This window comes from Grammomys surdaster, unplaced genomic scaffold, assembly GCF_004785775.1.
Source record: "Grammomys surdaster isolate TR1022 unplaced genomic scaffold, NIH_TR_1.0 352, whole genome shotgun sequence".
NCBI lineage: Eukaryota > Metazoa > Chordata > Mammalia > Rodentia > Muridae > Grammomys > Grammomys surdaster.
The window spans coordinates 382506-395810 of record NW_021604771.1 but is presented as its reverse complement, the minus strand read 5'-3'; the positions used below and the strand labels follow the sequence as shown (position 1 = coordinate 395810).

Below are 13305 nucleotides of genomic sequence, written 5' to 3'. Positions count from 1 at the left end.
ACATTGGAGTTATTAGCCTTATATATAAAAGATAAAATATATAGAAATCATTCAAATAATAACAAGACTTGTTCTGTTTGTACAGCTCAAATTGTAGTGGTTAGGGGTTATGAGGAAAGTAGAACCCTTTGAGCATATTTCCTCTGTAGAGAGAAATCCTCTCATATATCGTAAGTAAGACATTGACTTTCTAAGATGATTATGAATCTTCTTTGCCTGGGGTTAGAGGAGAGGCTTGAGACAAGATCTCTGTATCACAATTTGTACTGAAGCTCACTCTATAGAGTCAGAGCTACCAGTGATTGTATGCCAATCTTCCTCCTCTGCTTACCCAGCGGTAGAATTATAGTAGTGATCCATTACATGTGGTACATAAAGGCAGATGTTTAACACACATTTACTGAGTAGAGCATTTAATGACATTACCAAGCTGTCTTCAGTGTTTGGTATTTTAAATGACACACTACTGTAGGGTTGTTGGGCTCCTGTGTCTGCTCTACCACAGGGCTCAGCTTCTTTTTTTTTTTTAATTGGAAGTTTTATTTACATTTCATATGTTATCCTCTTACCCCATCCCCCACCCACCCAGGACCCCCCATCCCCTCACCCCTCCTCCTGCTTCTCTGCAGATGTATCCCTACCTACCCTCCCACTCCCACCTCCCCACCCTCAAATTCCCACCCCCTGGAGCATTTAGCCTTCGGGAGACCGAGGATCTCTTCTTCCACCTATGCCCAGCAGGGCCCTCCACCCTTACATATACAGCTGAAGCCATGGATCCCTCCCTAAGTGCTCTCAGGCTGGTGTTTTAGACCCTGGGAGCTCTGGTTGGTTGGCATTGTTGCTCTCCTCATGGGGCCGCAGACCCTTTCAGCTCCTTCAGTCTTCACTCTAACTCCTCCTTTGGGAACCCCATTATCAGTTCAACGGCTAGCTGTGAGCATCTGCCTCTGAATATGTCAGACTCTTGAAGACCTCTGAGGAGATATCCATATCAGGCTCTTATCAACATGCACTTCCTGACTTCCACATCAGCCTCTACCTTTGGTGACTGCACATGGGATGGATATTCAGGTGGAATGGTCTTCAGACGGCCGCTCCTTCAGTTTCTGTCCCTCACTTTGTCTCCATATTTGCTCCCTTGAGAATTTTGTTGCTCCTTCTAAGAAGAACCAGCACCCCCACTTGGTCTTCCTTCTTCATGAGCTTCATGTGGCCTGTGAGTTGAATCTTGGGTATTTCAAGGTTCTGGGCTAATATCCAATAATTAGTGAGTGAATACCATATGTGTTCTTTTGTGATTGGCTTACCTCACTCAGGATGATATTTTCTAGTTCCATCCATTTACCTAAGAATATCTCAAATTCATTGTTTTTAATAGCTGAGTAATACTCCATTGTGTAAATGTACCACATTTTTTTATCCATTCCTCAGTTGAAGAACATCTGGGTTCTTTCCAGCTTCTGGCTATTATAAATAAGGTTGCTATGAACATAGTTGAGCATATGTCCTTGTTATATGTTGGAGAATCTTCTGGGTATATGCCTAGGAGTGGTATAGCTGGATTCTCAGGTAATGCTATGTCCAATTTTCTGAGGAACTGCCACACTGATTTCCACAGTGGTTGTATCAGCTTGCAATCACACCAACAATGGAGGAGTGTTCCTCTTTCTCCACACCCTCACCAGCATCTACTATCACCTGAGTTTTCAATTTTAGCCATTCTGACTTGTGTGAGTTTAAATCTCAGGGTTGTTTTGATCTGCATTTCCCTGATGACTAAGGATACTGAACATTTCTTTAGGTGCTTCTCAGTCGTTTGAGTTTCCTCCATTGAAAATTCTTTGTTAAGCTCTATACCCCATTTTTTAATAGGGTTATTTGGTTGTCTGGAGTCTAATTTCTTAAGTTCTTTGTATATATTGGATATTATCCCTCTATCAGATGTAGAATTGGTAAAGATCTTTTCCCAATTTGTTGGTTGTTCTTTTGTCCTATTGACAGTGTCCTTTGCCTTACAGAAACTTTGCAATTTTATGAAGTCCCATTTGTCAATTCTTGATCTTAGAGCATATGCCATTGGTGTTCTGTTCAGGAACTTTCCCCCTGTGCCCAAGTATTCGAGGTTCTTCCCCACCTTCTCTTCTATTAGTTTCAGTGTATCTGGTTTTATGTGGAGGTCCTTTATCCATTTAGACTTGAGCTTTGTACAAGGAGATAAGAATGGATCAATTTTCATTCTTCTACATGTTGTCCTCCAGTTGAACCAGCACCATTTGTTGAAAATGCTGTCCTTTTTTCACTGGACAGTTTTAGCTCCTTTGTCAAACATCAAGTGACCATAGGAGTGTGTGTTCATTTCTGGGTCTTCAATTCTATTCCATTGATCCTCCTGCCTGTCTCTGTACCAATACCATGTAGTTTTTAATCACTATTGCTCTGTAGTACAGCTGGAGGTCAGGGAAGGTGATTCCTCCCGAAGTTCTTTTATTGTTGAGAGTAGTATTCACTATCCTTGGTTTTTTTGTTATTCCAAATGAATTTGAGAATTTCCTTTTCTAACTCTGTGAAGAATTGAGTTGGGATTTTAATGGGAATTCCATTGAATCTGTAGATTGCTTTTGGCAAGATGGCCATTTTTATTATATTAATCCTGCCAATCCATGAGCATGGGAGATCTTTCTATCTTCTGAGATCTTCTTCGATTTCTTTCTTCAGGTACTTGAAGTTCTTGTCATACAGGTCTTTCACTTGCTTGGTTAGATTTACACCAAGGTATTTTATATTATTTGCAACTATTGTGAAGGGTGTTATTTCCCTAATTTCTTTTTCAGTCTGTTTATTTTTCATGTAGAGGAAGGCTACTGATTTGTTTGAGTTGATTTTATAACCAGCCACTTTGCTGAAGTTGTTTATCAGGTTTAGGAGTTCTCTGGTGGAAGTTTGGGGTCACTTAAGTATACTATCATATCATCTGCAAATAGTGATATTTTGACTTCTTCTTTCCCTATTTGTGTTCCTTTGACTACTTTTTGTTGTCTAATTGCTCTGGCTAGGACTTCCAGTACTATATTGAATAGGTAGACGGAGAGTGGGCAGCCTGTCTAGTCCCTGATCTTAGTGGAATTGCGTCCAGTTTCTCTCCATTTAGTTTGATGTTGGCTACTGGTTTGCTGTAAACTGCTTTTACTATGTTTAGGTATGGGCCTTGAATTCCTGATCTTTCCAAGACTTTCATATGAAGGGATGTTGAATTTTGTCAAATGCTTTCTCAGCATCTAGTGAGATGATCATGTGGTTTTTTTCTTTAAGTTTGTTTATATAGTGGATTACATTGATGGATTTCTGAATATTGAACCATCCATGCATTCCTGGGATAAAACCTACTTGATCATGATGGATGATTGTTTTGATGTGTTCTTGGATTTGGTTTGCTAGAATTTTATTGAATATTTTTGCATCGATGTTCATAAGGGAGATTGGTCTGAAGTTCTCTTTCTTTGTCGGGTCTTTGTGAGATTTGAGTATGAGTGTAATTGTAGCTTCATAGAACGAACTGGGTAGTGTTCCTTCTGTTTCTATTTTGTGGAATAGTTTGAAGAGAATTGGTATTAGGTCTTCCTTGAAGGTCTGATAGAATTCTGCACTAAATCTGTCTGATCCTGGGCTTTTTTTTTTTTGGTGGGGAGACTTTTAATGACTGCTGCTATTTCCTTAGGGGTTATGGGACTGTTTAAATGGTTTATCTGCTCCTGATTTAACTTTGGTACCTGGAATCTGTCTAGGAAGTTGTCCATTTCATCCGGGTTTTCCAATTTGGTTGAGTATAGGCCTTTGTAGTAGGATTTGATGATTTTTTGAATTTCTTCAGTTTCTGTTGTTATGTCTCCCTTTTCAGTTCTGATTTTATTAATTTGGATACTGTCTCTGTGCCCTCTAGTTAATCTGGCTAAAGGTTTATCTATCTTGTTGATTTTCTCAAAGAACCAGCTCCTGGTTTTGTTGATATTTTGTATTGTTCTTTCTGTTTCTATTTGGTTGATTTCAGCCCCGAGTTTGGTTATTTCCTGCCTCTACTCCTCCTGGGTGTATTTGCTTCTTTTTGTTCTAGAGCTTTTAGTTGTGCAGTCAAGTTGTTAGTGTGTGCTCTTTCCAGTTTCTTTTTGTAGGCAGTTAGAGCTATGAGTTTTCCTCTTAGCACTGCCTTCATGGAGTCCCACAAGTTTTGGTATGATGTGTCCTCATTTTCATTAAATTCTAAAAAGTCTTTTTTGTTTGTTTGTTTTTTTTGAGAAAGGATTTCTCTGTATAGCCCTGGCTGTCCTGGAACTGACTCTGTAGACCAGGCTGGCCTCGAACTCAGAAATCCGCCTGCCTCTGCCTCCCAAGTGCTGGGATTAAAGTCATGTGCCACCACCGTATGGCTCCTAAAAAGTCTTTAATTTCTTTCTTTATTTCTTCCTTGAGCAAGTCATCATTGAGTAGAGAGTTGTTCAGTTTCCATGTGCACGTGAGTTTTCCATTGGTTTTGTCATTATTAAAGACCAGACTTAGTTCGTGGTGATCTGATAAGATGCAAGGGATTATTTCAATCTTTTGTATCTGTAGAGGCCTGCTTTGTGACCAATTATACGGTCTATTTTGGAGGAGGTACCATGAGGTGCTGAGAAAAAGGTATATTCTTTTGTTTTAGGATGAAATGTTCTATAGATATCTGTTAAGTCCATTTGGTTCATAAGTTCTGTTAATTTCAAAGTGTCTCAGTTTAGTTCCTGTTTCCATGATCTGTCCATTGCTGAGAGTGGGGTGTTGAAATCCCCCACTATTATTGTGTGAGGTGTAATGTGTGTTTTGAGCTTTAGTAAAGTTTCTTTTACGTATGTAGGTGCCCTTGCATTTGGAGCATAGATGTTCAGAATTGAGAGTTCACCTTGGTAGATTTTTCCTTTAATGAGTATGAAGTGTCGTTCCTTATCTTTTTTGATTACTTTTGGATGAAAGTTGATTATGTTTCATATTAGAATAGCTACTCCAGCTTGTTTCTTGGGACCATTTGCTTGGAAAATTGTTTTCCATCCTTTTATTCTGAGGTACTGTCTGTCTTTGTCACTGAGGTGCATTTCTTGTATGCAGCAAAATTTTGGGTCCTGTTTGTGTATCCAGTCTGATAGTCTGCGTCTTTTTATCAGGGAATTGAGTCCATTGATGTTAAGAGATATTAAGGAAAAATGATTGTGGCTTCCTGTTATTTTTGTTATTAAAGGTAGAATTATGTTTGTATAGCTATCTTCTTTTGGGGTTGTTGGAAGATTACTTCCTTGCTTTTTCTAGGTTGTAGTTTCCCTCCTTGTGTTGGTGTTTTCCATCAATTATCCTTTGAATTGCTGGGTTTGTGGGAAGATACTGTGAAAATTTGGTTTTGTCATGGAATATCTTGGTTTCACCATCTATAGTGATTGAGAATTTTGCTGGGTATAGTAATCTGGGCTGGCAACTGTGTTCTCTTAGTGTCTGTATGATGTCAGTCTAGGCTCTTCTGGCTTTTATAGTCTCTGATGAGAAGTCTGGTGTAATTCTTATAGGTCTGCCTTTATATGTTACTTGACCTTTTTCCCTTACTGCTTTTAGTATTTTTTCTTTGTTTTGTGCATCTGATGTTTTGATTATTATGTGACGGGAGGTATTTCTTTTCTGGTCTAGTCTATTTGGTATTCTGTAGGCTTCTTGTATGTTTATGGGCATCTTGTTCTTTAGGTTAGGGAAGTTTTCCTCAATAATTTTGTTGAAGATATTTACTGGCCCTTTAAGTTGGGAATCTTCATTCTCATCTATACCTATTATCCTTAGGTTTGGTCTTCTCATTGTGTCCTGGATTTCCTGGATGTTTTGGGTTAGGAGTTTTTTGCATTTTGCATTTTCTTTGACAGCTGTGTCAATGTTTTCCATAGTATCTTCTGCACATGAGATTGCCTCTTCTATCTCTTGTATTCGGTTGGTGATGCTTGCATCTATGATTCCTGATCTCTTTCCTAGTTTTTCTATCTTGATGGCTGTCTCCCTTTGAGATTTCTTTATTGTTTCTATTTCCATTTTCAGATCCTGAATGTTTTTGTTTAATTCCTTCTTTGTGTTTTCTTGCAGTTCTTTAAGGGATTTTTGTGTTTCCTCTTTAAGGGCTTCTACCTGTTTACTTGTACTTTCCTGTATTTCTTTAAGAGAATTACTTATGTCCTTAAAATCCTCTATCATCATCATGAGAAGTGATTTTAATTCTGAATCCTGCTTTTCTGGTGTGATGGGGTGTCCAGGGCTTGCTATATTGGGAGAACTGGGTACTGATGATGCCAAGTAACTTTGGTTTCTGTTGCTTATGTTCTTGCACTTGCCTTTCGACATCTGGTTAACTTTAGTGTTACCTGCCCTCACTGTGTAAGATTGGAGCCTGTATTTCCAGTTATCTTGTTTGTGTCAGAGCTCCTCAGAGTACAGATGTCTCTGTGGTCTTATGATCCTAATCTCCTGGGTGGAAGAACTCCTGGGACTCAGGCCACCTCTGGGATCTGGAAATCCTTCTGCTCTGGGTGCAGTGGTTCCTCTAGGATGGCTCAGGATTCAATAGCTCCACAGGAACAGACCAGCTATATGTCTGCACCAGCCAAAAGGAGGGCTCAGCTTCTTGTTGAAGTGGGACACAGGAAGTTCTGACCAAGATTACCCCACACTGTCTCAGGCTGTAGGGTAGCTCCTGGACACAGGGACAGTGTTGTTGGGGTGGTAAAGCATAGTCTGAGGTGCAGGACAGCCAGAGCTGGTTTGGGGGTCCCTGGGTCTGTGACAACACTGGAGGCTGTCTGGTTCTCAGGCTCTTGGACACCCAGGTGCCACTGGGAGCTGTGGAAGAGCTGAGAACATAATTGGGGCACTCGGGCTGGATCTAATCTGGGGTGGGAGATGGGGGTAGGGGGTGGGGTAGGGAGCAGGGAGTGGGGAGTTCCGGCTGGTTCCCTGGGGGAGAGTACTTGGTTTGACTGCCATGGTTGGCTTGAACTTGGTGGCAGCCATGGCTGGGAATACAGAAAGGCTGGAGATTAGATGGTGGCTCTATAGACAAAGGCCTTCTCCATGGCTCCCCTTGGTGGATTCTGATGAAAAGAGGCAGTCCATGATTTTAAGGCATTTATTATCATGGTGGAAAGTGAATGAATAAAACCATTTCACAGTTCTTAGGGTGGGTCTGAGGTTAAATACCTTTTGCAGGGTGGAATGTCTGGGAAAGAAAGCTTATTAGCTAAGCCCTCCAGGCCTTTAGGTACCTCATTAAAATGGAGAATTGTCTTAAGCCTACATGAACACAGATCACATCCTCTACATGTGGAGGGAGGGGCTTGAGGCATTAACTTTATGTGACCAATGGCCACAAATCTATGGGGGGCTACAGCTGGTTTGAGGGTCTCCAAATCTGGGGCACCACTGGGGCCATCTGGTTCTCAGGCTCTTGGACACCCAGGTGCCACTGGGAGCTGTGGAAGAGCTGAGAATGTAGCTGGGGCCCTTGAGCTGGATCTAGCCCAGGGCTGTGGTAAAAAGTGGGGCGCTCCAGCTGGTTCCCTGGAGGAGAGCCCTTGGTTTGTTGGCCATGGTGCTTGGGAACTGCTGAAGCACCTACAGTCCTTTCAGTGTTTTCTGGGTTTCAAGCCTTAGCTGAACCAGGGACCAAGTTACCTTTCCTGATCCCATACCCTACCACCTTCAACATCAAAAAACAGGAATTAAAAATCATTGGTCACTAATATTTCTCAACATCAAATGACTCAATTCCTCAATAAAACGGTATGGGCTAACAGAACGGATACATAATCAGGATCCATCATTCTGCTATACAAAAGAAACACACCTCAGCAACCACCTCAGAGGAAAGGTCTAGAAAGAGGTTTTCCAAGCAAATGGACCCAAGAAACAAGAAGGAGTAACCTCGCCATTCTTATATCTAATAAATAGACCTTCAACCAAAAGTAAGCAGAAGAGATGGGGATTACACTTTGTACTCATCAAAGAAAAACTCTACAAAGTTGTTATCACAATCTATGCTGCAAATGTAAGGGTACCCACATTCATTAAAGACACATTGCTGGAGCTTCTGTAACACATTGAATCCCACACAATAACAGTGGGAGATGTCAACACCTCACTTTCAAAAATGGACAGGTCACCAAGAAAGAAACTAAATAGAAAAATAATGAAACTAACAGAGATTATGATTCAAATGAACCTAACAGATACCTACAGAACATTTCACCCAAGCACAAAATGGACTTTTTCCAGCATCTCACAGAACTTTTTCCAAAATTGACTATGTACTGGATCACAAAGCAAGCCTCAAGGGATAAAAGAAGTTTGAAATAGCCCCATGCATCTTATCAGATCACCATGGATTAAACTTGAACTTGAAAAACAGTAGATACAACAGAAAGCTTGTAAACTAATGGAAACTGAATAATTGCCTATTTACTGACCACTGAGTCAAAGAAGAAAAAAGAAGGAAATGAAAAACTTTCTAGAATTCAATGAAAACGAAGACACAACATATCCAAACTTGACACAATGAAAGCAGTGGTAAGAGAAATGTTCAGAGCACTAAGCAACTTCATAGAGAAACTGGAGAGATCTCATACTAGCAACTTAACAGCACACCTGAAATCTTTAGAATAAAAGATACAAACACACCAAATAGCAGGAGATGGCAGGAAATAACAAAGCTCATGGCTGAAATGAATGAATTAGAAACAAAGAGAATGGCTGAAAAAAAAAAACAACAAAATCAAGAGCTGGTTCTTTGAGGAAATCAACAAGATAGACAAGCCCTTAGCCAAGCTAAGTAAAAGGCAGAAAGACAATATCTAAATAAACAAAATCAGAAATGAAAAGGGAGACATAACAACAGACACTGAGAAAATTCAAAGAATCATTTGGTCTTACTTCACAAGCCTGCACTCTACCAAATTGGAAAATCTAAGTGAAGTGGATGGTATTCCTGATGGATTTCACCTATCAAAGTTAAATGAAGATTGGGTAAACAAACTAAAAAGTCCTATGACCCCTAGTGAAATAGAAGCAATCATTAAAAGTTTACTGATAAAATAAAATCTCAGAACCAGATGGTTTTAGGCAGAACTATATCAGACTTTCAAAGAGGAGCTAATAACAATGCTCCTTAAACTATCCCACAAAACAAACAGCAGGAACATTGCCAAACTAATTTTCCAAGGTCACAGTCACCTTGATACTTAAAGCACACAAAGACGCAACAAAAAATAAAATTTCAGTCAAATTCCTCTTATGAAGACTGATGCAAAATTACTCTCTAAAATACTCAGAAATCAAGTCCAAAAATTCATCAAGCACATCGTCCACCATGATCAAGTAGGCTTCATCTTGGAGATGCAGGATGGCCCAATATACGAAAATCCATCAATGTAATCCACCATATAAATAAACTGAAAGAAAAAAATTCACATGATCGTCTCATTAAATGCTGAGAAAGCGATTGGCAGAATCAGACACCGCTTTGTGTTACAAGTTTTATAGAGTTAGGAATACAAGTTGTGTACCCGAGCATATTCAAAGCAATCTACAGCAAGCCAAGAATCAACAAAAAATTAAATGGGGAGAAAATTAAAGCAATAACATTAAAATCAAGGAAAAGACAGGGCTGCTGACTCTTTCCCTTTCTACTCAACATAGAACTTGAAGTTCTAGTTAGACCAATAAGAAAACAAAAGGAGATCAATGGGATACTAATCGGAAAGGAAATAGTCAAAGTATCACCCTTTCACAGATGATATGATAGTGTATATATGAGCAATTCCAGGAATTATATCAGAGAACTTCTATAGCTGATAAACAACTTTAGCAAAGTGGCTGGATATAAATTATCTCAAAGAAATAAGTAGCTGTCCTTTATAAACCTGATAAACAGGATGATTTGTGCAGGCATATTAGCAGAATCTCAGCCAGTGTGAGTTCAGGAGATGGTTTTCAGTGAAACAGACAACTTTATTGGGGTGGTGTGGTCTACATAACCCTTGGAACATAGGTAGGGTTTTTTTTTGGGGGGTGAGTGTACATCATTGGCAGAGGCTGAGGTGCTGGGAATGCTTCATTTGCATGAAGAGAATTCCTGGTGTTAGCTGGATGTGTACTTATATGGAGATATGAAGTTTAACCTGAATCCAGGCCACCAGGCTACATGATTACCTAAAGGGTGGCAAAGCTGGGGGATGTTCTGGCTATGTGTTTGGATAGATCCAGTTCTAGAGTAAGGTAAGATCAGTCTTACTCCTGTTAATGTCAGGATGAGATGTTCCAGGGTTTGGACATGTTGTGACCTTACAGTTCCTCTGTAATGGCTCTCCCAGTCCCATGGATTTCTAGAGCCAGAATGAAGAGGAGAGAAGAAGGACATTTAGAATTCCTAAAGATCAACAGTAAGGGAGAAATGGTGGGGAAGCTTAGAGCCAGAAGTTCTTTGACATGTCTCAACCAGAGACGAGAGTCCACAAAAGAAATGTGAAGTAAAGTACAAATACAATCCAGAATATAAAAGTTCACAAATGTGACCACCAGCATCAGGATGGTGTGGGCTGCTCTGGTCTCAGCCTGACCTCTATGGTTCCGATTAGTGTTATGTATATAGTGCATTTTCTTGTGGTGTCTGTTTAGGTGAATCACCGTGGAGACACTGGTCCAGACCATGATGCCAATGAACATGGTGTCATGAGAAAACCGCAAGAATCTAATGCCTACACTGAACCCAGAGGTGGAGCAGACCCACATGCCTTTAGAATCAGTTTCATTATGTGATTTCTGCGGACCACTGACCTTTACTGGTATGTAAGCACTGTTTAAGACACTGAGCAACCAGCAACTGTAACAAGAATAACTTAGAACTTTGGAGGATATTTCTCTGGACATGACCTTAGCCCAGTTACCAGAAACAAGAGTGAGAAACTGGTAGGTGCTCAGGGCACAGGTGGAGCACATGTTTGTGCCTCGAGCCACCCCATGATAGAAGTATCCAAGTTTACATGTGAGGTCAGTTGCAGGCTTCCTTGGAACAAAACCCATCATATTGTATGAAAATGGCAAGGGAAGCAGAATGAAAGCATTGGCCACAGCCAAGTTGGTTAGAATGACCTGTATGGGCCTCAGTTGGGAGTCAGTCAGAATTGGAGAGAAATTATGGACAAACAGAAGGATGTTGCTCACAGTCCCAACCCCAATCTGGCAAAGCAAAAAGGTCTGAAGAGCAACTTCTTCTGTGGTTTTCAGGGTTTTATTTTGAAATAACATGGAGAAAGCTTCATTGGACAATGGTGTAAGGATCAGGTTGAACAGTGCTGTCTCAAGAGTCTTCTCAATTATCTGAAATTTTCAGTTGATTTGGAACATTTTTTTCTTGAAAATGTTTGCACTACTTTGCCACACTAAAGGAGGTTTTTCTGGAAAACACTGAAAGGACATTGATCCAGGATATCAACTTAACACTTGTTTTCCTTTCCCTTCACTCATGATGGAACTGAGTGTGAGATGCAACTCTATCTCTGTTGTCCAACACTATGACACACGTAACAGAGCATGGGATCTCCATATGTATACATGAATGTAGGCAGGAGTGTATTTTTGCTTGATGAGAATTATAACAATGTGTTAAGAAACACAAATTTGTTGTTGGAGCGCTGATTCTGGATCTAATGACCTATACTCAGCTTTGTGGCACTTTATGCATGTATTTTCAGCCATACTCCCAAGCAAAACAGTAATGTGCATAAAATAAAGTAAGTATATCTTTAAAAATATAAGGAGTTGGAGAGATGGCTCAGAAGTTACGAGCACTATCTTGCTCTTCCAGAGGATGCAGGTTCATTACCACCACTCTTATGGTTGCTCAAAACTGTGAGTAACTCCAATTCCATAGGATTTGGACCTTCACAATCACACAAGCAGGCAAAACACCAGTGCATATAAAATATAAGTAAAGAAATTTTAAAAATTGTAAAACAAAATTAAAATCCATGCTTTATAAAAGAATGTTAATGAGGAACTGGAAAGATGTCTCAGTGGTTAAGGGCACTGACTGCTTTTCCAGAGGTCCTAAGCTCAATTTGCAACCTCTACATTGTGGCTCACAACGGTCTGAAACGGGATCAGATGCTCTCTTTTGTTGTGTCACATACATTAAATAAATAAATACATACATACATACATACATACATACATATATCTTTATAAAACAGAGTGAATGAAATATGTCCTCCAAATTAATCCATATAGTGTTCATGTATTTTTATACTGCTCATCATAATGTTAGAATACAAATATTATTTTAAAATTGTGTTAGTTTTCTGTTCCCACAGAAGAACCTTAATTTATACATGTATCATCTATGTGGGAAAAATTCTGAGGGATGTTAGCATATCATTGATTCATAACTATCGGAATTTTATTTGTTTTTCTAAGGGGTTGGGTGCTGGACACAGATCTGAGTGAACCACGATAAAAATCATTACCACCATCACCAATAAATGCTTTGGACACACAAATTATTTGAATCTTTGTTTTATAAAGCTCATGTTTCATCTGCAATTTACTTTTTTTTCCTACACAGGAACAATAAATCTCCATCCAAAAACTAAAAACCTGTCGTCTCATGTATGGATGTCACTTTAAAGGACATTTTGAAGTAAGTGCTGAACCATAAAATAGACATTTTCTTTAGGTTAATGAAATCATTGGCATAATTAGGTATATCATGGAGAAAAAGAAAAAATTATTTTAATAACTAATGTTCACTTCATAAGACCCATGGATTACGAAGACCCATGGAGGGAGAAGAGAACTTTAAGCAGAAATCTAAACTTGCAGATATCTCACCTGCTCAGTCCCAGCAAAGATGGGGTTGCTCAAAGAGATGTAGGTCAACTCCTGGACAGTTACTAAAGAAACAGCTCTGACTTTCTCTCCCTTTGAAGAACATCTCTGTGTATCCATTTCCTAAGACAAATTCAAAGATGTGCCCACCTCTCATATGATTTCCATGAAGTACTGTGTACATCACTGAGTGAGTCCAGATATCAGAGCTCATAAAGGGGCAGATTCTGGTCCAGACATCCCTCAGAGTCCATTTCTGTGTCACCTGTGCTGTCATTGAACATGACTGTATGGGGATATTGGAACACTTTTAATGAAAGCAATTGTATTCATCCCAAGAGCAAATCACCATTTTCACTTTCTGGTAATTAATGATGA

The 13305-nt window shown here is 39.6% G+C and overlaps 1 protein-coding gene across 1 annotated transcript; it reads right to left on the bottom strand.

Moving 5' to 3' along the window:
- Positions 1–1374: 1374 nt before the first annotated feature.
- Positions 1375–11349, bottom strand: LOC114631181 (vomeronasal type-1 receptor 4-like). The gene is made up of 2 exons (XM_028779476.1): positions 10493–11349; positions 1375–1405 (listed from the first exon to the last, which is right to left on the bottom strand). The coding sequence occupies exons 1-2, from the start codon at positions 11347–11349 to the stop codon at positions 1375–1377; spliced, it is 888 nt and encodes a 295-aa protein (XP_028635309.1).
- Between the last annotated feature and the right edge of the window lie 1956 nt (positions 11350–13305).

Bases quoted from the DNA above. Each gene is read 5' to 3' on its own strand.
- LOC114631181 (XM_028779476.1), bottom strand. From the start codon at position 11,349: ATGTTATTTCAAAATAAAACCCTGAAAACCACAGAAGAAGTTGCTCTT. The intron at 1,406-10,492 runs TCCCTTACTGTT...AAATGTGGTACA, and splicing joins CTAAGCTTCCCCACCATTTC to TTTACACAATGGAGTATTAC.